Here is a 23,927-nt window from a genome sequence, read left to right as displayed (position 1 = left end):
TCAGCACAAATGTAGGTGTGAGCAGAGCAGTGAAATTGTCGAAAAAAAATTTGCTGTGTCGCACCGAGCCATTTATGGACATGAACGGCTGCGGAAGCATAATTAACTGTACACATGCTTATCTGTCATTTTGGCAGATATTCCGATGAAGGGGGGCTCCCAATTTGCTGATTAACGACCGTTGCGCCTTACGTCAAAGACAGTCTGTTGAGGTTTTGCACACCTCAGGAGGGGGATTTGGTCGAAGGAATTCCGCATGTCGAATTTGGCACGAAGCCAGCGGCGTAGGCTGTGCTTCCGGAAATTTTACCAAATGTTTCCACTATCTTTTTTTTGTTGAAATGCTATTTTAGGATCCTTATATCCTTTCCTCTTCTGCTATGTTAGCAAGTCTGCTAGTTTAATTACATTTTTGAGAATTTGCTTGCCCCGCCAGATAGAATTTACATCTTAATGTCGTTAGGCACCTGCTGGCGGGGCATTGCCCATATGTGCACGTTGACTGGAAGCAAAACTCCTATTCTTGCATCCAAAATTCTTGCATTCTTGCATCTTTTCATTTGTAATGAAATCTTCAAATGGATTCAAGAGAAAAAGAAACATGAAAAAGAAAAAAAAAACCCTGAGAGTGTCTGCAATATACACACTTTTATTATTTTCCCTCCTGGGAAACACAAAGTTGATTCTGATGTGGGCAATACAAAAAAGAAGATAGAGAAAAGAGAGAGAGAGAGAGAGAGAGAGAGAGAGAGAGAGAGAGAGAGGAGATAATGAGAATACCAGTGAACATATTGGTTTGCTTATCATTGGGACTTGAACATATTAATACGCATGCCATGCATTATGTAATATAGCATGCATGAGGCCGTCTACATCAGTAATCTCATTTGTTAATTACTGCTGCCTTGTTCCTTATCTCCCTTTACCCGCAGTTCTGTGAGTCGCTATGGCAACCCCTCCAAACGGTGGCTGTGGCGCTGGCATCCTACGCGGAGGGCTACCAGAAGTACGAGGGGCCCTTCTCACGGGTGGCGTCGTCTTTCTTTCACAGGTAAAGGCTGGGGCAGATCTCGATCCATAAAAATAGAGGCTTAACTTTTAGGGTATTAATGGTTGTCATGGCAACTATGTCAGAGGTTATGTCTGGTTTAATCCAACTCTCTGAAGTATAAAAAAAAGATGGTTGTCTTGAAAAAACAAGGGCAAATAGGAATGAAGTACCCGGTACATGTACATTCAATGCATGCATTGTCTTCATGTACTTTTTTGTGCTGGCCATGATTATGTAACAACCAAGTTTAGAATTAAATAAGGGATGTTTACAACCTCTCACTCATTTAAGAAGTCGGAGGGGCTTAACTGATCCTATTAAGATCTATGATTTTTGGTTATGTAGAAGTGAGCACTATGTATTTGTGTAATTTGATGCATATGAGGCAGATTTCTGTCCATTTCCATATTCAAGATTGTCTCATTGATGTATTGAGTGCTGACAACTGTATCATGTTTTCCAGTTTTCTCCTTGATTTTTCTGACCCTGTCAAAAATTTAATGTAAAGATCTCACATTGTGATTTCATGCGTGGCAGTCCTAATTTGCTTTTGTGAATCATCTTTGAATGTGTTATGATTTTAGTATTTTCTTTATTTTTGCACAATGTTTGCATACTAAGTATCATTCGCTGCTTTTGAAGTTCAACTTTTTAAACCTAACTAGAAATGAGTTGATCCTTTCTTTGTTGAAAGACCTATTGATCTGTGTAACTGAAATGAATTAAGTATTAAAGTGATAGCAAAAATATAAAAACATTTTTAAGAGATGCTTTAATATGTTATGATAGGAGAAAGTCACTGAATATGATATTTTCAGTATTTTTGTTGTGAATTGCACTCATAGAGATCTAGATATGACGTGAAAATATACCCTTAATATATAAAAAAAGACATTTACAGAACACACTGCAATCATATTTTCCAAAATAAAGTCATGGTTTTAGTGAATATTTATAGCAGTTGCATAAAGTATTGTAGGATTTAATTGTTAAATGTTTGCACACCATTGAAATCATACCTACACCACACAGTTAGCACATACTCAGTTATTTACACATATCATTGCTGGGGCGACAAGACCTTGTATCTCAACTTTTTGGTGAAAATCCTTTTCTTCGATAGGTTGTCAGATAATCAATGAAGTGATCCTGTCCATATCCTAGCTGTCTTACCCCAAAAATGAAGCCAACACTGCATGTCAAAGGAAAGGCTATCCCATTTGTCATAGTGCTTTGGCTGCCATGTTTTTTTGCTCCCCTGAACGTTTGACATTTTTGAGATATGAAGCATTGTCACCCCAACAGGGATATATTTTATCTACAATAAATGCACTCATCTAAGATTGCCAAATTACTCTCTGCACATGGCAAGAATTTTTACCTTCTCAATTTGGATTTATTCAATCTTTTTTCACCTCTGACAAAAGCCCACAAGGTGTATTGTAAGCTCCTATCAGCATGCTATCACAAAATCAAGATTTAAAGTCAACAGATCACTTTTTGTGTTTTATCACAGAGTAAGTTTTAAAAAAAGATGATACATTTTGTAAGGTGCACAACAGATAGTGAATGAAAACACTTCTTTGTTCTCATTGTGGAAACTGAGTTGTTTGTGTGGGGAGAATCTTTAGAGAAAGACTGCAATTTAATATCAAATATCGAGGAATACCAATTGAAACAAAATGCGACAGGCCGGGGTATTTTGGTTGGATTGGACCGCAACTGTCACGAGGACACGGCTTAATCTCTCTGGACCGAAATAGATGACTTTAGCTCAATCATCGATTTACGAAAACCAATACTGTTGTTTGCTCCTAACCTAGAACTCGCAGAATATGTCGTGCTCAAAATAGTGCTCGATATTGCAGAATGATAGTTTTGTTGTGACCGCAAGCGAATATCTTGACATTAACTTGAGCTGCTGAAAACTTGGTATCACTTTGAAAGTTCAATATCCATTTGAGGGGGCAGCCATGTATTGTAATTTCTATATGATATTACAGAATATCATTTTATACCGTCCATCCTATTTTGCAAGACTTGAAAATGTTCCACTGATATCAATTCCATATAATCTGTTTTACTTGCATAAAAGTATCTGTAACACTTTCTGTGAAAAATGGAATGTTTAAAGATTGTTGTAGCTGTCTCTTCAAGACTGCGAATTTGTTCAGTCTGTGTGGAAGAGGTCGAGTTTGGAAATCAAGGAAGCAGCAGCAGCAACAACAACAACAACAACAACAACAACAACAACAACAACAACAACAACAACAACAACAACAACAACAACAACAACGGCAGCAGCATCAGCAGCAAAATGATGAATCTAAAGATTACACTCCTTGGCAATATAAAAACCCCACAACAACAGCAAAAAAAAAAAGTGTTGCCATAGTAGCAGAGCATGACACTGACAATGTAATGCTCCCTTACAGAAAAGTGCACCACAATGTCTTACTGTACATTTCATCATTGTAAGATACAACTGTCTGTGAGAGATCAAAAGCCACACTCGTCTCTTTCTCTCATATTTAATACTGCAAGGTGTATCCAAGTAGCAATTCAAACACCATACCTTGTGAGAAACCAGAGGAATTATGGGTATCACATTATGTATCTCCCGTACGTAATTGGTTCTTCAGATTGTGTGAATTTGCCGATCTGCCAGTTACATGCGAAATGCCTGTCAAAATGGCCAAATTTATTTGTTTTTGTAATGGAAGGGGTAGGGGAATTGTAAAGCCCCACATTTGTTTTCAGTATTTCTACATCTTCTGCTGAAGTGTGTCAGGTCAAAGTACATTTTTGGGAAGCCACCTGAAAAAAACAGACAAACAACAACAACAAAACAGAACACACACACACAGAAGCAAAACCAACAACAAAAGCGGGAACAAAACAATCCAACAAATATGACTCGCCAACAAGATATGACAAACCATAGCTCTTCTTTTATGATCATTTTTTATGTATAATCAACTTGAATGTATGAGCAAATAATGCATGATCTTGATTGCTGTATAATATACTAGATTATGTGCTCTGTGGCAATAGTGTAGTGTGGTACAATGCAACCAGTGCAAATTCTTGTCACATATATGAGGTTTGTGGGTGTACCAGAAGAAGTGACACAACACAAACACTGTGTGATTGAAAAAGTAGACAAGAAATCAAGACCAATGTCTTGATGTCAAAATGAATGACAAACTATTTTTGTTATCAGAGATTAACATTTAGTGAACTCCATAACTGCCAAAATATATTTGAAGAAGGAAAATTATTTCATCACTCCCACTTACCCTGTTTATTGTATACTGTGTAAATGGTTGTCAATGCATCTAGAATGTAAATGATACTTGTTGAATGTCCTGCTAGGCGTGTGGTCAAGTGTAATCTTTGTGCGCTGAAAAGCCGGTCAGTTTTGTGTCCAGTGAGTGACCTTAACACCCACGCTTCTCGTCCTCAGGCGATCGCAGTCAAAGCTACCTAGCAGGCGTAGGTGAGCCAAATTGAGAATTGCTGGAACGGATAATGCACTATCTAAAAGCCTCGTTTTAACCCCCTACCACTAAATATATGCACTCTGAAGAAGGATACATACAGCTATTAACAAAACTCTCTGCTGTTATGCCATATGTTTTGTGAGGTGGACCTTACACAACAAGTTTTGTGAGTTGTTGAATTTGCATATCGGGATCTGCAATGATGGACAGATTTTGGGTATCATCAGTGTGCAAGAGAAGCTCGAGGCTAACATTTCCAACCTTTGGGGCAAATCATTGCACTTGTGTGAAAAGGTAATACTCGTGAACGTGTTTACTTTTGAGAATGCAAGGCCACTCGCAAATGTCTTGAGAAAAGAACCACTGCAAAATATATGGCATAGACAGCACTGCTTCACCCTAAGTACCCACTATGGTATACTACACTGTACTTACAATTATGTACAATATGTGTGTTTACTATATCTCTCCCAAGCTCTTGAAAGATAAAATTAAAACCCATATCTATATTTTCGTAGCTGTCATTCATTTCTTTCTGCGGGAACATTCCCTGATTATATACATTTCTGTACTAATACCTCAGAAATGCGTAATGCAAACCTATGGAGTATTCATGTGCCATCCATTGTAATGCAGCGATATGGGTAAGAGTCTACCCCGAAAGGGAAAGTTGTTTTAAACGTAGCAAAATTACGGAAAGCAACAGATTGAAGAGAATTTATGAAAGTGAAAGTGGCCAAGTGCTATTAAAAGGGAATTTGCTTATTTGTAATACATAAATATCAGTGACTAATACTAGTATCTGATTCGATATCTGGCAACTCATCAAGAATCAAAAACTACATTTTTGCTGTCGGGTGCTATATCCTTATATCAAAATATTTTGTATGCATTAGAAGTGATTCAAAAGGTATAGTGCAATAATGCATACAGTAATAAGACAAGCGATTTCAGGCATTTCATTGAATAATGGTTTAAAAGCTGTTTGGTCAGGAGTGACTCTGGACTGATGTTTAATTATACTGTGTCCCATTTTGATCAAGAGGGAGGGGTGGGTAGAAGGCTATGTAATGCCATACAAGCTTCAGCAAAAATACTATAATCCAGTCTGAGGTAAATGTCTGAGGGAAAGGGTATGATAATGTGAAATTATTTTCAGAGACCAAAAGCCTACGTCGTATCATTCTATAAACCATCAACAAGCAAGCAATCCTTCTCAGGGTGTCTTTGAGCTTTCTATTTGTCAAGATATTGTGGTGACTTTTAGGATTGAAATAGGCGAATTGAAAGTATTAGTGGGATGGAACGTCCTTCTAAGATAACAACCTTGTATATAGAGAGCATCTCAGAGGGAATCTACATGGTGGGTAGAATTACCGGATACTTTATAACTTGTACAAGGCCAGGAAATCTACTCTCGCTGTTATAGCTTTTAAAGACTGGAAATGAAAATAGTGCGATTCTTCACCTTTTTCCTGTTGTTTTCCTCTCTCTGTTGGCCAGTGATCCTTTTTTTGTGTCTGTTTGTTTTCATTCGGCATGTATATTATGAAGAGCTTATTTGCAAAAGGGGCTAGGTCCATTTTTGATGAAAATTTAGTTATTAGCATCACAGCACAGAATTAAAAAAAAAATAGATTTAGATTTTCCATATACTTGTGTGCAAATTCTCACAAACAAACCAGTTTTTCTCCAAAGTACTAAAAGTGGATCTAGCCCCTTTTGCAAATAAACTCTTCATATGTGTAAATTGTACTCTTATTTGCTTCTGTATCCTGTTAATGGATTTGACTGAGGGTATATATCATCATTAATCCAGACATTACCATAAACAAACTGTCTGTATACAGCGTCAGTTGCATTGTAGAGTGCCGGTCTTGTGGGGGTTTATTACCTTACATCATTACTGACTGATATTATTCTATTAAAAATTATATATAATCCTGTTATATTGAGGTATCTTGTAAAAGCATCTTGTAAAAGGATTGCTCAGTCTGGTATTCATGTTTGCTGATAATTGTTTGGGCAATATTGGTATCCCTCTCCTTCTTGTTTATTATGGCATACAATAATTGTATATATCAATCTTACAAATTGTATACCACAGTTAAGTGTGTGTTTAATATGATACAGTCAGAATTATCTTTCTGTTTTTTTGTTTGTTTGTTTTTTCCGTGTATGTTACTCATCACAATTTGTTAGCCTATTCTATAGGCAAAGAATTTTGTGTCAAGAAATGGGGCTTGCTAATATTACAAAACAAGCAAAACACAAAGCCATACTTTAGACAGTGTTGCACTGTTATACGCTATATATTTTGCAAGTATGATACTTCGCAAAGTGGGACTTGCATGACAATTTCATGAGTGGTCAACTTTGCAATCAATAACCGCAGTGACAGAAATGGAAACAGTTTTACCTTTCCACAGGAGAGGAGTTGGGAATATTCCATTCTGGAGGCAATATAAAGAGTATAATTCTGTTATGGGAAAGGGTTGGGACAATATTTGCTGTGAGTCTTCAATTTCATGAATGTCGGACAACTCCCGAAGTTCTCTTCAAAAAAAAAAAAGAAAGAAAGAGAAAAGACATTTCAAAATATACTGTGTTAACAGCATTCTACATGCATACTACTTGATGACATTTGAAATATATTGATGGATATTGATGCCATGGTACATTTGATGTTGATAAACTTGAAATCCAGCTGGATTTTGTTATGAATGGTGATTAGAATGGCAGCACACTCACATGACCACAAATTTGAACACAGCAAAAATTAAAAGGAAGAAAGAAAACTCATCAAGACCATATACTGTAGAAAGCAATACAGTGACATTTTACAAGAACATGGGGATTTCATGAGCTTATTTTGATTGAATGGAAACTTATGAATACATGAAGAGAGAGATTTGTCATAAAAATTTTGCCTCAGAGCAATTTCCTCATCCCAATTTTATCTCTTGTGGAATGATTTAGTTCCCCCCCCCCCCCTATTTGATCATACAATGAGTTCAGGGAAGTTTTACAGAGGGGTCATTATTCTTTATGATGAGTGAGGGATGATCAGGTCAGGTGGTTTCCCCAAAAGTGTACTTTGGCTGCAAATTGGCGAGCTATCCATGATATCTGTTTTTAAAAGATATATAAGAAACAGTTATTATTTTCTACATCCACCAAAAAAAAAAAAAGAAAAAAAGAAAAAGAAATGAAAAGAAACTAGTGGTAGAGTTCTCTTATTTCTTTTGTATTGTCATGCTGAGAGACGTACTGCTGACGATAGTCATATAGCACCAAATATCTTACACATACATGGATACACAAATTTTATTTTACAGACATCCACATAGATAGTATGCCATTGAGTTTTGGTCCTATACATGTCAGGTGCCTGTTGTGAAAAACTTTTTACCTGAGAAAACTTTGGTTACTTTTTATCTGAGGTTTGAGTTCTTGCCATATTTTTTTCCGCGATAAAAGGTTTCATGCAACTGGTACCATATATAGTCAAAATGTAGCTGTAAGACTGTTTAAGTAATACAGACCTTCTGCTTGTGAAATTACTCAATCCTTTGCTGGCATCTGTGTGTGCTGTTACTACTATACCATATACCTTCAGTTTAGATGCAGAAAGCATTAACTCTGTAGACCCTGCATAGAATCAGTACCCTTCTGCCTCTCAAACAGAAAATCAATTAGTAAAATATTTTCCTTAAATTTGTTGTAGTGTGTAGTCATACCTCATTTTCCTTGATTAAAAAAAGTGAAGATCTCATATCATTAGACATAATACTTCTAGTATGCAATTAAATGTAAACTAACACATTGTTGTATGTTTTGCTTCTTTACTTACATTCCTATCAATGCTTCTGCAATTTTGTGAACAGTGTCTTGAGAAAACTGAAACACTCAACACCATTGATCACATCAGAATACAGAAAAGATGAAAGTTTTATAGTGATTGATAAAACGTTTTCGGTGATTTAAAAAAAAAAAAAACGAAAGTCAGATACAAAGTACAATCCTGAGGATGATAATCATATTCACACCATACACTTGATTGATTGACGTGTTCAAACACTAATTCTTGCAATTAGTCACTAACTGCACTATCACATCTTTGCCTCATACCCACTTGGTCTGCGCCACAAACACAAATGTAGCACTTAACTCAGGGCTTTACAATAACTTTTTTTTTTCTGTTGAGGTCCCCTCAGGCTGCTAAAATCTTTGAATCTGAAATTGTGGTGGCCCAAAATAGAAATGTAGTGACCAGAAATAAGGGGAAATATAAAGATTCATTTTTAATTTTTAGCTGCCTGATCGGGCCACCAAAAATAGCTTTTAGGAAATTTAGTGGCCCAACATCAATATTTAGTGGCCCGGGGCTACTGCTAATGTTGAGTCCTGTGTAACACAAACGGCTTGACACCCAAACACCAAACACTATCACACTGTGTCAAGTACACCACAACACCAAACACTATCACACTGTGTCAAGTACACCACTTTTTGGTGCAAATAAATGCTAACACCTAACACCTAACCCCCAAACAGCTAGCACTAACATGCCACCATCCCCACCATGCACACATTTTTGTCAAGTCCACCACTTTCTGGTGCTAAATGCTAACACCTAACCCCCAGACACCTAACACCCAACACTAACACTAACACGCCAACATCCACACACACACACTGTGTCAAGTGCACCACTTTCTGGTGCTTAATGTTTCCCTTTCCTAGCGGCAGGTACCTAACGAACCCAGAGGCCCGGGGGAAACAGATCCTGGACATCACCAACAAGTCGGACATCCGCTTCTGCAAGGCATTCTGGTCTATCACGGAGGGCGATGTCATCGCAGTAAGTCAGACTTGCATTCTTTCTTTTGCCAAGTGTTGTCTGCCAGTTTTAACCCTTTATGCCATCTGGCAGGGCCCTCTGGTATAACATTGTCAACACTGAAGAGGCTACCATAGATAGGAAGACCATAATATTATTACCTTAAAACGGAGAAGATAATGTAATGGTGCAATGTGATTTTGAAATTCAGTGGGTGGATCTGAGAAGGCTGGTATGCTGCAAAAAACATACTGTAAAGTGAGTAATGTTTGCATGCATTTTAATTTCGCAAATTTTGTGAGAGCCAAGATTCCCGAAATTAAAATGCATGCGAAAGTTCTTGTCTACACTATATGCATTGAATGTTAGAGGCAACTCGCGAAAATTTCATGCCACAAAAATATTGTGTTTTACAATAATGCCTGTCTGTATTCCCTTTCCCAGAATGTTTGTGAGAGAGAGTACAGTATGTGAGTGTGTGTGTGTGTGTTTGTGTCTGTGTCTGTGTGTGTGTGTATGGGGGGGGGGGGGGGGGGTAGAGGATGGGAAGGGAGGGGGGTATAGATGTAGTTTGAAGTTCCCACGTGCCCAGACAGCAGCCCTAACCTGCCACATTTGTTTGTTTACTTTGATTCATCTTGTCAAAACTCATCCATAACGAGAGATAACTAGAGAGAAAATCGCTCAGTTGAAACAATAGCAACAGTCCGTCATGCACGCTGCCATAATAGGTACGGTCACACTGGCAAAAAATTGAGAAGTTTACGATCGCGATCTGGATAAGATCTCGAAGTTTTGCCAGTGTGACTGCAAACTTCCCGCAAAACTTCTCGATCTGTTTGCGGGCAGTGCCTCCGAAGCGCGAGGCCATTGTCATGTACAGATGTGCATTGTTACATCACAATCACTAGCCATCGGACGGCGCACTCCTTCTTATGCACGTGCCAATGGCCCAAACTTCGCGATCTTAAAGGGAAGGTAAACCCAACAAGCAATGTGGATTGAGTGAAAGCAGCAACATTAGTAGAACACATCAGTAAAAGTTTGAGGAAAATCGGACAATCGATGCAAAAGTTATGAATTTTTAAAGTTTTGGTGTTGGAACCGCTGGATGAGGAGACTACCAGAGGATATGACGTATGAGTGGACAACAATACAAAGAAAATATAAAGGAAATTCAACAAAAATTCACTTTTCTAGAATTATGACAGAGAAATGGACCAACCTCTTTCAGAAAGCAGGGGGAATAATTGCTACCCTTAACATATGTCAATATCAAGTTGATGGAATTTGTAATTTTCATGAAAAATGGATTTTTGTACAATTTTCTTTATATTTTCTTGGTATTGTTGTCCACTCACACGTCATAACCTCTAGTAGTCTCCTCATCCAGTGGTTCCAACACCAAAACTTTAAAAATTCATAACTTGTGCATCGATTGTCCGATTTTCTTCAAACTTTCACTGATGTGTTCTTCTAATGTTGCTGCTTTCACTCAATCCACATTGCTCTTGGGGTTTATCTTCCCTTTAAACTTCTCGATCTTTTGCCAGTCTGATCGCGCCTAATACGATAAAGAATGATGAGAAGACAAGCCCCCCGTTCACCGATAATCAGGGCCGTCAAACTATCTTCTCCTATCAGCAAAGAAAACCTGTCAGCAGAAGTGCCAAGTGGAGAATGAAACGAACCAAAAGCATAGAAAAGTTGAAAGCTGCCCAGGCAGTGAAGAGCTGAGGCTATCAGTGGACTGGCCTACAGTACCAAAAGGAAGCAATTATCTTTTGTTTCTATTTAATTTCAGGTTATCTCTACATATGTATCTATCAAGACCCAAAATTACCAAATGTAGGATCAATACAGGAAGCATATCGTCGCTGGGGCGACAAGACCTCGTATCTACAAAATGTCAAATGTTCAGGAGAGCCAAAAAACATGGCGGCCAAAGCACTGTGGCGAATGGGATAGCCTTTCCTTTGACATGGTGTGGTGGCTTCATTTTTGGAGTAAGACAGTTGGGATTTGGACAGGACATCACTTAACCTATTATTTGACCATTAATCCAAAAAAGTCATTTTCACCAAAATTGCAGATACAAGGTCTTGTCACCCTAGCGACGATATACTCAATGAGGGAAAAACATGAAGACATTTTGATATTTGACAAAAATGCAATAACACCACACCATATAAACAATTATATGCAGTATGTGTGTGGGTGTGTGTATGTGTATGTGTGTGTGTGTGTGTGTGTGTGTGTGTGTGTGTGTGTGTGTGTGTGTGTGTGTGTGTGTGTGTGTCTGTGTGTGTGTGTGTGTAGGGGGGGGGGGGGGTGTGTAGGGGGGGGGGGGCTGGTCAACCTATACTGCTGGGCTTGCTTAACCTGTTGAGGACGAGTCCCGAGTATACTCGAGCAAGCGTCTATGGGAAATGCGTGTTGTAGCAAAATCAAACCGTCCTCAACGGGTTAACCCACTGAAGTGTAGCCCCAGGTACGTGTGGGCAGTTGTCAATATGGGATATGTGTGTTATAGCAAAATCAGCTCCTCTTCAATGGGTCAAGGTTGATTCCATGATTTAAAGTGGAAGATAACTCCCTTACTTTAACACTAGAACTAGGTGACTACTGAGGATTAAAAGACATGTACAAAAGTAACACTGAGTGAGAGTGGTGAGCTTACATACTCACTTCCTATACACAGAAGTGTCATGACTGTGATTTAGTTTCCTTTTTCTTTCATATCAATACATCCTTAAAAACAAGCAGCCTTTCCAGCATTGTGACTGCCAGCATGGAAGGCCCTGTCATCACCATTGCCCCAGCAATTCTGGGTACTTAAAGGACAAGTTCACCTTCATAAACATAAGGATTGAGAAAATGCAACAATATTAGTAGAACACATCAGTGAAAGTTTGAGGAAAATTGGACAATCGATGCAAAAGTTATGAATTTTTTAAATTTTTGTGTTGGAACCGCTGGATGAGGAGACTACTACAGCTTGTGAGTCATATGCGTACAACAGTATAAAGAAAATATAAAAGAAAATTCAACATATTTTCACTTTTTTCGCATAATAAAAGAGCAATTGACTTGCCTCTTTCTAAAGGCAGGGGGAATAATATTACCCATAACATTTATCGGTAACGAGTCAGGGGAATGTGTACTTTTTTCAAAAGATGGAAATATGTGAAATTCTCTTTATATTTTCCTTATATTGTTGTACGCATGTGACATCTAAGTTATTCATACACTGCAGTAGTCTTCTCATCCAGCGGGTACTGCAAAAAAACTTCAAAAATTCATAACTTTTGAACGGATTGTCTGATTTTCCTCAAACTTTCAATGATGTGTGCTACTAATATTGCTACATTCTCTCAATCCTTATGTTTATGAAGGTGAACTTGTCCTTTAATCTGTTTATCATGGGTCAAGAGGGTTGTCATGTAGAAGACATCTTTTCTATAAAGTCCATATGTGAGCTCCTGATTGGCTTTGAACTGTGACTCTTCTGTGTGAGAGTGTGTGAGAATCCACTATACCACTGGGCTTCCAATTAAGTTTCATTTACCATCATACCATTCCTCATTTCCAATCCACATCTTTGATTTGTTTCTCATTAAAATCACTTCACATGTTTGTTGTAGGGTGATATGAACAATGCCTGGATATATTCACATTAATAATTCCAAATTTGTCCCTGGAAAATTCTGTAAAATGTTTCTTTTCTCCCAACAACTGGAATGTAACATTTTTCCCCCAGTCCTTCACTTATCGTCAAGAGATGGAAGATTACAAAATTTCTTCCGTGTTGGCAAAATCCTCAGAATCTCTCTGAAAGGTGACTACCGTGTAATTACATTATGTATTTCATCTCGACCAGACTCAAAATGATGCAATGAAACCCTGAAGGCTTTACGACGAGGGAAGCAACGGTGAGGCTAACAAAAAAAAAAAAAAAACCCCTGTAAATCTCTCTCCCGCATGTCTGAAATATGATATGATCTGGAGTGTTTATGAAATATTGAAATGCCTTTCCCCCAAAGAAAAAGCCATTTTTGTCATTTTGTTGCACATTGATGACGCCCTGAACGTGAGCGATGGCAAACATCACGCTTGGCTAAACAGAGCCTCGGGAAGGGCAGAGTGTTGCCAAAATGCCATGGCAAGAGTAGGGCTGTCCGAGGGAGGTTTGCAAACGGGGGGGATTTTTGCGTGATTTACACACTGATTTCTTCCAGCGTCTCGTGGGCGAGATTTCACCGCCCCATCTGAGAGATTACAGCCTCACATCGCGGGGGAGGAAGGGGAGAATCTTAGAGTAGCAGCCAGAAGCTGCCTAGACTTATAATTCTTTAACCTGTAGAGGACGGGCTGATTTTGCTATAACATGCATTTCCCATAGACACCTGCTCGAGTATACTCGGGACTAGTCTTCAGCGGGTTAAAAAGCAGAGCTTAGTGAAGTCCTTTTTTTGGTTTTTGTTTGTGTTTTTTTTTTCTGCCCACCCTTTTGCCTTTCAAAGTCAGTTCTCTGCATTAAATGCCATATTTTACTGATGTTTGCCAGCACCAGAAGATATCAGGGTTGGGGTCATTATCTTTTAAGGCCACAAATGATCAGTTTCCAGAAGGGGTTTTCAATAGAAATACAGTAAAAGTGCATTTCTGTCTTTTTTTTTTCAAGGATTTCATGCACTATTATCAGAATTTTTATTTCATTTTTTTCTTTTGTGAGCAAAATGGACTCAGAATATTTCCTTTAATTCTTTTTCTGTTGTCACCTCTGAACAGAAGAATACAGTTTTGTGATTTGACAGATGAAATTGACTGTCAGATGATTGTAACATTTCTTCTTCATCTGTGAGGTCTTAGATGTAAGATTTACTGCAGATTTTTAGTCTGCTGTTCTTTTGTAAACAGTTAGCGAAAACCTCTTCTTTTCGATTTTTTGAAATAACTATCACAATCTGTGTCACTAATGAAATTATTGAAGTCACTGTGGTGATAGAATCAGATCTCCAGGTCAGTCATATTGATTGCAATGACTGTAGAAAAGTTTTGGGCAGCTCAAAATTTTTTTTATGATCAACGCGATTGCCACGACTAACCTCAAGATCTGATAAGATCTGATATGATCACAGTGGTTACTCTGTGATTTGATTCTCTGTGATTTACTCTGCGACCACGATTTCAATCATAACTCAAATTGTCCTAGACAGTGGCAAAACTTCACAATCAACTACCAATGGCCAATTGTGCCATAAGTAGTGGATCGCAAGACAGTGGGAACCCATCAAATTAGACAAGACTTGGTTTACTAGGGCAAGACTTTTTGTTGTGTGTTTTATTATCCTGGCTTTAGTATTTGAGATTCCACCTTTCATATACAATACATGATCGAAACGAAAAACCCCTCGCTAAATCCAAGTGACAGTTCTCTCACAAATTCTGTTTTGATTTAGTCACAAACTCATTTAATAGGAAGACAATGGATTAAACAAGATTTTACAATAATGTGATAATATTTGATGCATTGAAAAGCATTAAGAAAGATATCACGGAGTAGTATTTCTTTGAGGTTATTGGAAGAATCCCTGTTTTTCTGTGTTATTTTGTTTTTTTCCTCAATTCTTCTCCTTAATTCGAAATGTGATACCACAGCAGTTGATCAAAAGCGATAGTATTTATCAAGCTCCCAGACGAGCTTGTTACACCGAGCGAGCGATGAACCGAGCGGACGGTGGTGTGCTTGTCCAGATTCATTTAAATGTGAAGAATCTCAGTTTTCCTCACTGTGATAAACACAAAAATGAAAATCTCCAGAAGATAAGGAAATGAAGGGGGGGGGGGGTGGGAGGCGACAAGAAAGGAAAAGAGAAAAAGATTATAGTGAAAGAGACAGAATGAGAGATGGAAGAGGCCAGTGGAGACACATAGAAAGAGAGGGAGAGAGAGAGAGATGGAGGAAAGATATGAACAGATGGACAGATAGATGAACAGGAGAGAGGGAGAGAAATATAAGGGAGAGGGAGATATTAAAGTGATGGTATAGTATTGGTAGAGATGAGGATTGGGCTTTTAACTTTTTGCAAGATGCCAAGAAACCACTTATGAAATAGTACAGAGCATACCATTCTAAGAGGAATTCAAAGTTTAATTGGGAAAATCGGTTTTGGAATGGCTGAGACATCCAAAAACACAGTAAAACAAAGTGATGCTAATAAAAGGTGGGTCCCAGCTTTTATTAGGATCACTCTGTTTTGGATATCTCATCCATTTCAAGACCAATTTTCATCAAATAAATATTGAATTCCTCAGAGGTTTCTCATTATCTCACCAAAAAGTGTTATAAACCTGAAGTTAGATCTCAACCAAAAAATATATGATCACTTTAAAAAAGGAGATATATGTGAATATATCACAGATAGAAGAAAGTGAAATGGGACAGAAAGAAAAGGAAAGGTGGAGAAATTAATCCACAAATTTGCACAAAGAGAGAAATGGGAAGAAGTAGTAACAGAGAATAGAAAAAGAGAAGAGATACAGGATATGCAAAGAAATCAAGACATAAGAAGGAGATATATAAAGAAGAGAAAGATTGATATATGCAGAGAATAAGAAAAAGAAAGAAAAATGATACATAAAAAGATACATAGGGGAAAAAAAAGATGAGTACGGGGTAGATTGCAAGAAGGAAAGATATAAAAAAAAGGATTAAGGTGACATATATAAAATATGATATACCTACAAAGAAAGAAAGATAGATAGATAGCTAAAAAGATACATAGGTAATAGATGAATAGAGATATAGATCTGAATAAAGTAAGAAAGAAAACTCTGAAAAAGGGAAGGAAGATAGAGATAAACTTTTAAAAGAAAGAGAGAAAGAGAGAGAGAGAGATAGAGAGAGAATTTGCGTTGTGGTTGCCCTGCTGAAATAATCACTGGATTTAAAGTGCGTAGCGTCCAGGAAGACGCAGTGAGGCGCAGAATTGATCGGCCCATTTCATACGCCTGTCTGGATGAATTTGATGTGGGTCTAGCGAATGTCACGGCTTGATTGCTTTGCTTTTTACTTCAAATTGAAGTACTCGCCTTAAGCAGAACCGATGAGCCAATAGAGTCTTTCTGTTTTAGTGTTTGAGTGTGTGTGTGTGTGTGTGTGTGTGAGGTGGGGGGGGGGTGGGGAGGGGAAGATAGAGATAGAATGGGTGTGTGAATGTAGGGGTTTTAAGTGGGTTTGAACAAGTTTGGAAGACATTGTGAAGGAGAAGGAACTATTGATTTAAATATGTCAAGATCCAAGTAAAGCTTCATCTTAAGGTTTAAAGAAAATAATAACAGCAACAAAGAATTGTTCTGAGATGGAAATAGCAATTTATCATTCGAAGAAGCAGGTGTCTTGTGGCATTGTAACTATTTCTGTGATACAATACAAATTTTGTTTTTCAAGAATCATTTCAGATTTGATAATGAATTTAATGCTAGTGCTTGTTCATTATAAATACCACGTAGGATGAATAAATTGCTAAGAAACAATTGAATGCATTTGGATAATACATGTTTGTATATCTGTAGTATAATGGGCAGTTATATGTGTTTGTGTGTGTGTACTTGCATGTGTGTCTAATATATAGTGTTTAAATGGAAGAACAGATATTGTGGCTGGGTAGATTGCAAGAATTATTATTGGAAGAATTGTAAGCACTATCAAACAAGAAATTTTCGAGCACACAAAACTTTCGCAAATTTTGTGGGGAACCAAGATTCGCAGAAGTAAAATGCACATGATAGGTTCTGTTTAATACACAATGCATTTAATGCCAGTGGCGATTTGCAAGAGTTTCGTGTTGGGAGAAGGTCCATCAGCTCCAATTTGTGAAGATTTCAAGCCAGGAATCTTTCTGGTTTGACATGACTTAACCCGCTGAAGACAAGTCCCGAGTATACTGGGATAGGTGTACATGGGAAATGTGTGTTGTAGCAAAATCAGTCTGTTCTCAACAGGTTAAGATAGATCACACAGTGTGTTGATGCTTGTAAGATAAGACTCAGCAAGGAATAAGAAAGTATACACCAAACAAGCAAAATAGGTAGCATGATAGCTCATGTTAGAAGGAGACCCACAAAGAAGAGAAGGAATACTATTAAAAGTGAAAGTGATAAACTGATCTTCTTTATCCAGACCCTGAAAAGTCATGCTTGAATTCAGCAATAAGTAGTCACGCCAGTAACTGTAAAGTCGATGCAGTGCTGCACAGAAGGTTTCAGGTTTTCCCCATCAACTGCAGCCGGCGCTGCTCAGCTTCTTGAGGTGGAGGTCTTGATGTTGTGAGGAGGTTGTTGATGACGTCTCTAGATCCCAGAGAAGACGGTCTTCGGGATGACTCTGATGCAGTGATGCGAGAGGGGGTGCGATTCCGAGTGATGTGAAGTGGGTCCCTCAGTGGGGAGGGGGAGGGGGGTGGAGTTTCTCCTTGGTAGCCACCCTGTTGCTCCCGGAAGATGTTTTGATGCTCGTAGAACTCAAGTTTCTAGCTCGACCTTGATCTCTAGCTGATAGCTAAAGTCTCTTTTGTTGATGTTTTTCACTGGTTTTGCGCTGTTGTCCCTAAGTGCCCCAAGTATGTTTCTTTTTCTGTGTGAGCCAAGGAGTTTGTGTATGAAGTTATTTTTTCTTTATTTGCTCTATTATGCTGTATTTTTTGAGTGAGTAGAAGAAAGGGGCTGGTGTATTAGGTTTTGAAAATGATGGTCATGTATACGTATAAATGTGTGTGTGTGTGTGTGTGTGTGTGTGTGTGTGTGTGTGTTTGTGTGTATGTTTGTGTGTATGTGCATGATTTATGACAGATTTATTTATGACAGATTTATTTATGACAGATATGACAGATTTATTTATGACAGATTTATGACAGATTTATGACAGACAAATATCTACATGATTTATGACAGATGTTATGTAGAATGTGTGTAATTTTTTTTTTGAATTGTTATATTCTCAAAGGAAATGGAATTAATAAAAAGATCACTGAAAACAAAAAAAAAGTATGTGCTCATGATCTGTATTTACCTGTAGTATAAATGTAGGTCAATGTATTAACCTATCTACGTGTATCAACCCAGCTATTTTCCATTCTAACTATATCTTTCTTTCTCCATGTATGAGTCAACCTGTGCACACAATATCTGTATCTATATGCTTTTCTTCCTTTTCAGTTTGTAGATAGCATTACCACCCTGAAAATGTCTCTATAGAGCTCATTGTCCTCTCTGTGTTGTAGTCTTATAATCTATTTGAGTGTCTGGTCGTTGTTTTCGTTTTAAGTTCATCCTTCATCTCATCATCCTCTTTTTTTTTCCCTGCTCTCTCTCGTCACAGGAGATGTGCAACCTGATGGCGGGCTCCGTGGCCGTCAACAAACTCATCCAGATCCAGCCGCACAACTTTGAGATGGAGCGCAGCGAGGGGGAGGGGGAGACGGCCACCATCACCCCGCCCTGCGCCCACACCGGCCCCGCCCCCGTCCAGATCCGGCTCCTGTGCTTCGTGGAGCGGGAGGGACAGGTGAGTGTGGGAAGCTAGCGATTTCTTTCCGATCCATTTGTTTGTTTGCCTCGTTAAGTTTGGTTATTTTGTCTGCATTGTGGCTGGATGTGCTCAAGATGTAGAACAGTCCAAGTCAGAGAGTGCTTTTCTTAATTTTTGTCTATCTCATGAAAATTTTAAATCCAAACTCTTGAACAGGAAGTCGTATTAGTTTATCTGTGTGCAACTCTTGAATTGATTTAATTTATTCTTAATGATGCACAGCTCTTGAATCAAACTTTATTCATTCACAAAATCTTGCCACTCCTTCATAAACTGGTAGACCTTCAAGGGAACAAAAACAACAAAAAACTGAAGATGCTAATCGGAAGTGAAAGTGGGGTCAACAATGATTCTAGCAATCGGATGATTCGGGAGCAGCGCAAAGGCATTGTTTAGTGCCCTATCAAGCTGTCCCTTTTGATGAATTATGATGACTTGGTATTTACTGTGAAAACATGATACACCAAGAGAAGAGAGAAGAAGGTGGGTTGTAGGAGTGTGGTTGATTTGTGTGACGACAATCCTTGCCGACTCTGCAATAATTGCTGCAGAGTTTTTGCTCAGAATTAATTGCACTGTGTCCTTGCCGTTCATTGTGGAACTTCTGATGACGTACACGCTCGTTTGTTGTACCCCTTTTGTCATCAAATGCCGAAAGGTGACGGCAGAAATGAGGGATTTGGTGTCACGCGAGCAATCATCATCAAATTTGTGTTTCTTCCTGCGAATGATACCACTTTTTTTTTGCCGAAGAACATACGGTGATAGTGTCGTCTCATCAGTGAGCATGGTTTCCATGGTTACCGTATCCAGCCAGGCTGACTCCTGATGATGAGGTCTGGAATGATGCGACTGATAACTCAATGCAGGCCATCAGCTGATGGCCTGAGAAAAATTAGTGTGGTTGCCTGTTGCAGATATGGTCATGCAACTATTGCCACAAACACAGTAGATTGAATTCAATACTGCTATATCATGAAAAGGATTTTTGTGGAGGGATTTGTTCCATGTGTCAGATAGATCCCTTTGTGGTAGACCGTGTGGATCAAAAAAGAAAGAGGATCCCACTATTTTATCCTCTGCAACAACCACAAAGATCAGATGAAATGGTGTATTTGCATTGTTTGATAATTCTGAAGAGTGCAATCCATCCCCTGTACATTTGTATAAGGTTGGTGTTCTGTTTTTAGCCGACAAGTGATTCAGGCGTTGTTCAGATTTCTCGATGATAAACGTCGACATCACGTTACCACAGAAATTGATTGTGGACTGCATGAGAGTTTCTTTAGCCCTTTTCACACTTGTGTTTCTTAACCCCAGACTTTCTCTGACCCAGGACTATCGTTAGTCCCGTACCAATTTTTTCAGCTTTTTACACTGGCCAATTAGTCCCGTACTATCTCTTGTCCGGGGCTAAAGAGAAAACTGACCTTTTTACACTCGTATTTCTTAGCCCCGGACTTTCCAAACCACATGAATATTCATGATTACGCTGTGCACTGTACACGTACACTCACGCACCGGCAGCACTTGATTACCTCGTTTCTGATTGGTCAGTGGGGGTCGGACTTCGTCTCCGTCGCTCAGCCCCGGATTATTTTTTGGTTCTGTTTACACTCACTTGCATGGCACCGCAATTGCGGTGCTAACCCTGCTATTTTTGCAGGGCCAGATAGTACCAGACTATCGGTGGGGCTAGCCCACTTTGGCAAAAAACAAGTGTAAACAGAAAGTGGGCTAAGGATAGTCCCGTACCAACGGTGGGGCTAAGGCCCCCCCCCCCCTTAGCCCCACCGTTGGTACGGGACTAAGCAAAAATTTACAAGTGTAAAAAGCCCTTTTTTTTGTGTAGTGAGGTGACTAGAGTCAGAAGCCTGTCTGTCTTGAGCTTGTGAGGCTCTAGTCAGACCACAGCCGAGTAAAATTTTGGGTCATTGTACCACTCTTGATATACAAATTTTGTGTATTCATTTTTGTGAGAGGCAAAAAGTTCTGCTGTGTCTTTGAAAGGACATAATAATGGAGGTCTAGTATGAGAAAGGGTCACAACTCAGGCACATTGAAGATAGGGTCCTTGCAAACAGTCAGGCACACACCTGAATTAATGGTTTGGTCATTTTTATTTATTTATTTTTTTTAGATAAGGCTAATATAGCACCAAGGAGCATAAAATGACCACAACCTCATGCTTCTTAGTCATGATGTGCGCTACGCCCACGTAGTATTGTGCGCATGTTCGCATAATCAGAGATTCCAGTTTGCTATGTGTAAGGTATCCAGGCGGAAGAATCTCCCTTTTAAGACCCCGTTTACAGTGGGAGGCTCGGCCGCGGCTCGGCCCAGCCCCACTTCAGTGTAAATGCGCAAAAGGCCTAATGCGGAGCCAAAATTGGCCTCGCATTTGGCCTCGCTCTGGAGGTGGTCTCGGCCGTGGCCGAGCCGCGACCGAGCCCGGCTTTTTCTCAGTGTCAACGCAAACTGGGCCAGATGCGCGGCCAATTTTAGTCTGGCTTCCAAACCCTTTGCCCGTACTATTTCGTTATTCAGGGTATTACCCCCTCAACGTTGAAAACTAGTATAGTTTAAGGTGATTTTGTCCTGCAAAGGATTTTTCCTTCGGCAAAGGCCTTTGCCCGAATGGCAACTTCGTTGCCACGGAATCCAGTTGGCAAAGGGTCTGAAAACCAGGCAATACCAAATTGCGTTTGTTTACAAGTAGAGCGCCACTACGACAAAAGATTGAAAGGTTTGAATCAAAAGCGCGGCAGAGCCCAGCGGTGTAAGCGGACAAAATTGCGGGGCCCAGCCTCGCAATTGAGGCTCAGCCGCGGCTCGGCCCAACCCTGCACTGTAAACGGGGTCTAGGAGATGCGTGGGGTTGAAGTCTCCACTTGTGCCATTGATCAGCACTTTCTCTGTTCTCCCATAATGCAGTGGGCTCGGCTTGCTGTTGGCAATGTACCAGGTAATAAAAAGTCCATTAGATTGCGGTCAATCAAACTAATCTTGAGGAAATCATGGGATAAATTGAGTCTTTTCTCACCTGCTGGAAGAGTGGATGACATTCAAACCTTGGGTGTCGGACTAATTCTCTCTCTCTTTTTTTTTTTTTCCATACCAGCCATTTGAAATCACAAACCTTTCATTACTAGACTTCTGCATGCGATTCAAATCAGGCCTGTCAATCAGAACGTGTGGAAAATCGAAAGAACGGCGGCACTGTGCAGCAGCCCTATGTGATGCTCACAGTGATATGTGTGTGTGCTGGAATAAACACATGAGGAGAAATCTGATCATAATCTACTGCATGCAACATACATGTTTGTGTGTGCCCAAAAAGCTATACATCTAGACACACGCATTCAGTGATTTCCGTAAGTAATTTGGTAATTACAAAGGTTGAAAGCACTCAAGGTGATTGGTATAGGATGAAGGAGAAATTGTTTAAAGGTATAATTTACCATTTGCAGATGGAACAAAAACGCAGCATTACTGCTTCAAAATAGTTCTAAAATGTGAGTTAGGAATAGAAATAACCAATGTAAAAATTTGAACCAGTATAATTGATGTTAAGTATTGTTAAATATACAAAATTTGAACAATAGTTATAATAAGAATGTTTCCAGACTGAACCGTCTACAGTTACGGTTTAATGAGAAAAATAGTGATATCTCCTTATATTTTAGGCTTTGTTGTGAAAATTTTATATTGTATGATGTTTTGTGATACAACTGATCTGCACATATGCATCAAAAGTGATATCTTACGTTTTTAAAATCTCTGCTCCCAAAGGTTCAACAGGACCTTTAAGAATTTGATGCTGTATTTGCCATTGTATAATGCTCATAGAAAGAGAGAGAAAAAAAGCATACTCCTGTCGCTTAAAAGCCTGTGCATACACTGTATCTGCAATTCCTTTCTTCATTATAGTCAAGAATTTGTTCAATGTTAGCTGATAACTTAAAGGGATAGTACAGTTTTGGTTGAGATGAGAATTTGGGCTTTTAAAGTTTTGCACGATACCAGAAAACACTCATGATATAGCACAGAGCATACCATTTAAAGAGCATTTCAAAGTTTATTTGATGAAAATCGGGTTTGGAATTACTGAAACATCCAAAAACAAAATAAAACAAAGCGATTGTTCCAAAGTGTGGGTCCCACACTTTATTAGAATCGCTCTTTTTGGATATCTCAGCCATTTCAAAACCAATTTTTATCAAATAAACGTTGAATTCCTCATAGAATCGCATGCTCTTTCATATTTCGTATGAGATTTCTTATTATCTCACCTAGAAATGTTAGAAACCTGAAATTAGGTCTCAACCAGTACTGTACAGTCCCTTTAACAAAAGGGGCTTCTACATTGGTAAATCGGGTGATTTTCAGCATGCATATGTATGAGTGGAAATCACTGATCTCATTTGGAGAACAAGATCAGTGGTGGAAATGAGCTGCTTAGTGGAGCTCTCTAGAGTGCTTCTCCAATTTTCTATGAAACTGTACAGCGTGAATTTGCTCAAATGGGACAGTGATTGGTAGCTGATATCGTCGATTAACCGCACCTTCTGGGATATCAGTTCCTTCAAATTCCCAGGGTGGCGCCAATGATGACATCCTTGTATGGCGCCCTCGCTGGGTACTGTCAGTCTCGTATTGATGAATGTTGTCAGCTCCATGTTTGATGATTGATATGCGCGCATTACTTAGGCGTTAAGTGGTCTTGTTATTATGTTCCGCACATGGCCATAAAATTAATACAGATTACATGCGCTGTCTAATCAGGATGAGTAGGTGCTGCCGTGAATGCATCATTCCATCTGAGTTAATTGTGTTCAAGGTAGAAAGAAAATAGCTAGCCACTCATATATGATACTGTGTGCAGAAGGCTGAATGTGTGGGCAGGCTACACACACACACACACACACACACCCACCC

The 23,927-nt window shown here is 39.0% G+C and overlaps 1 protein-coding gene across 1 annotated transcript in view; it reads left to right on the top strand.

Moving 5' to 3' along the window:
- Positions 1-932: 932 nt before the first annotated feature.
- Positions 933-23,927, top strand: part of LOC139736391 (hormone-sensitive lipase-like) — a gene marked incomplete at its 5' end in the record, with an annotated part of 48,382 nt that continues 25,387 nt past the window's right edge. Inside the window, 3 exons of the mRNA XM_071647146.1 lie at positions 933-1,051; positions 9,301-9,418; positions 18,780-18,965. Coding sequence (XP_071503247.1) covers positions 933-1,051; positions 9,301-9,418; positions 18,780-18,965 — 423 coding nt within the window. The remainder of the gene's footprint in view (positions 1,052-9,300; positions 9,419-18,779; positions 18,966-23,927) is intronic.

The sequence above is a fragment of the Diadema antillarum genome, unplaced genomic scaffold, assembly GCF_040938485.1.
Source record: "Diadema antillarum isolate AM-2024a unplaced genomic scaffold, OU_Dant_1.0 seq00000643_RagTag, whole genome shotgun sequence".
Classification (NCBI taxonomy): domain Eukaryota; kingdom Metazoa; phylum Echinodermata; class Echinoidea; order Diadematoida; family Diadematidae; genus Diadema; species Diadema antillarum.
Note: the sequence above shows the minus strand (reverse complement) of the source record. Positions and strands in the feature narration are given on the sequence as shown.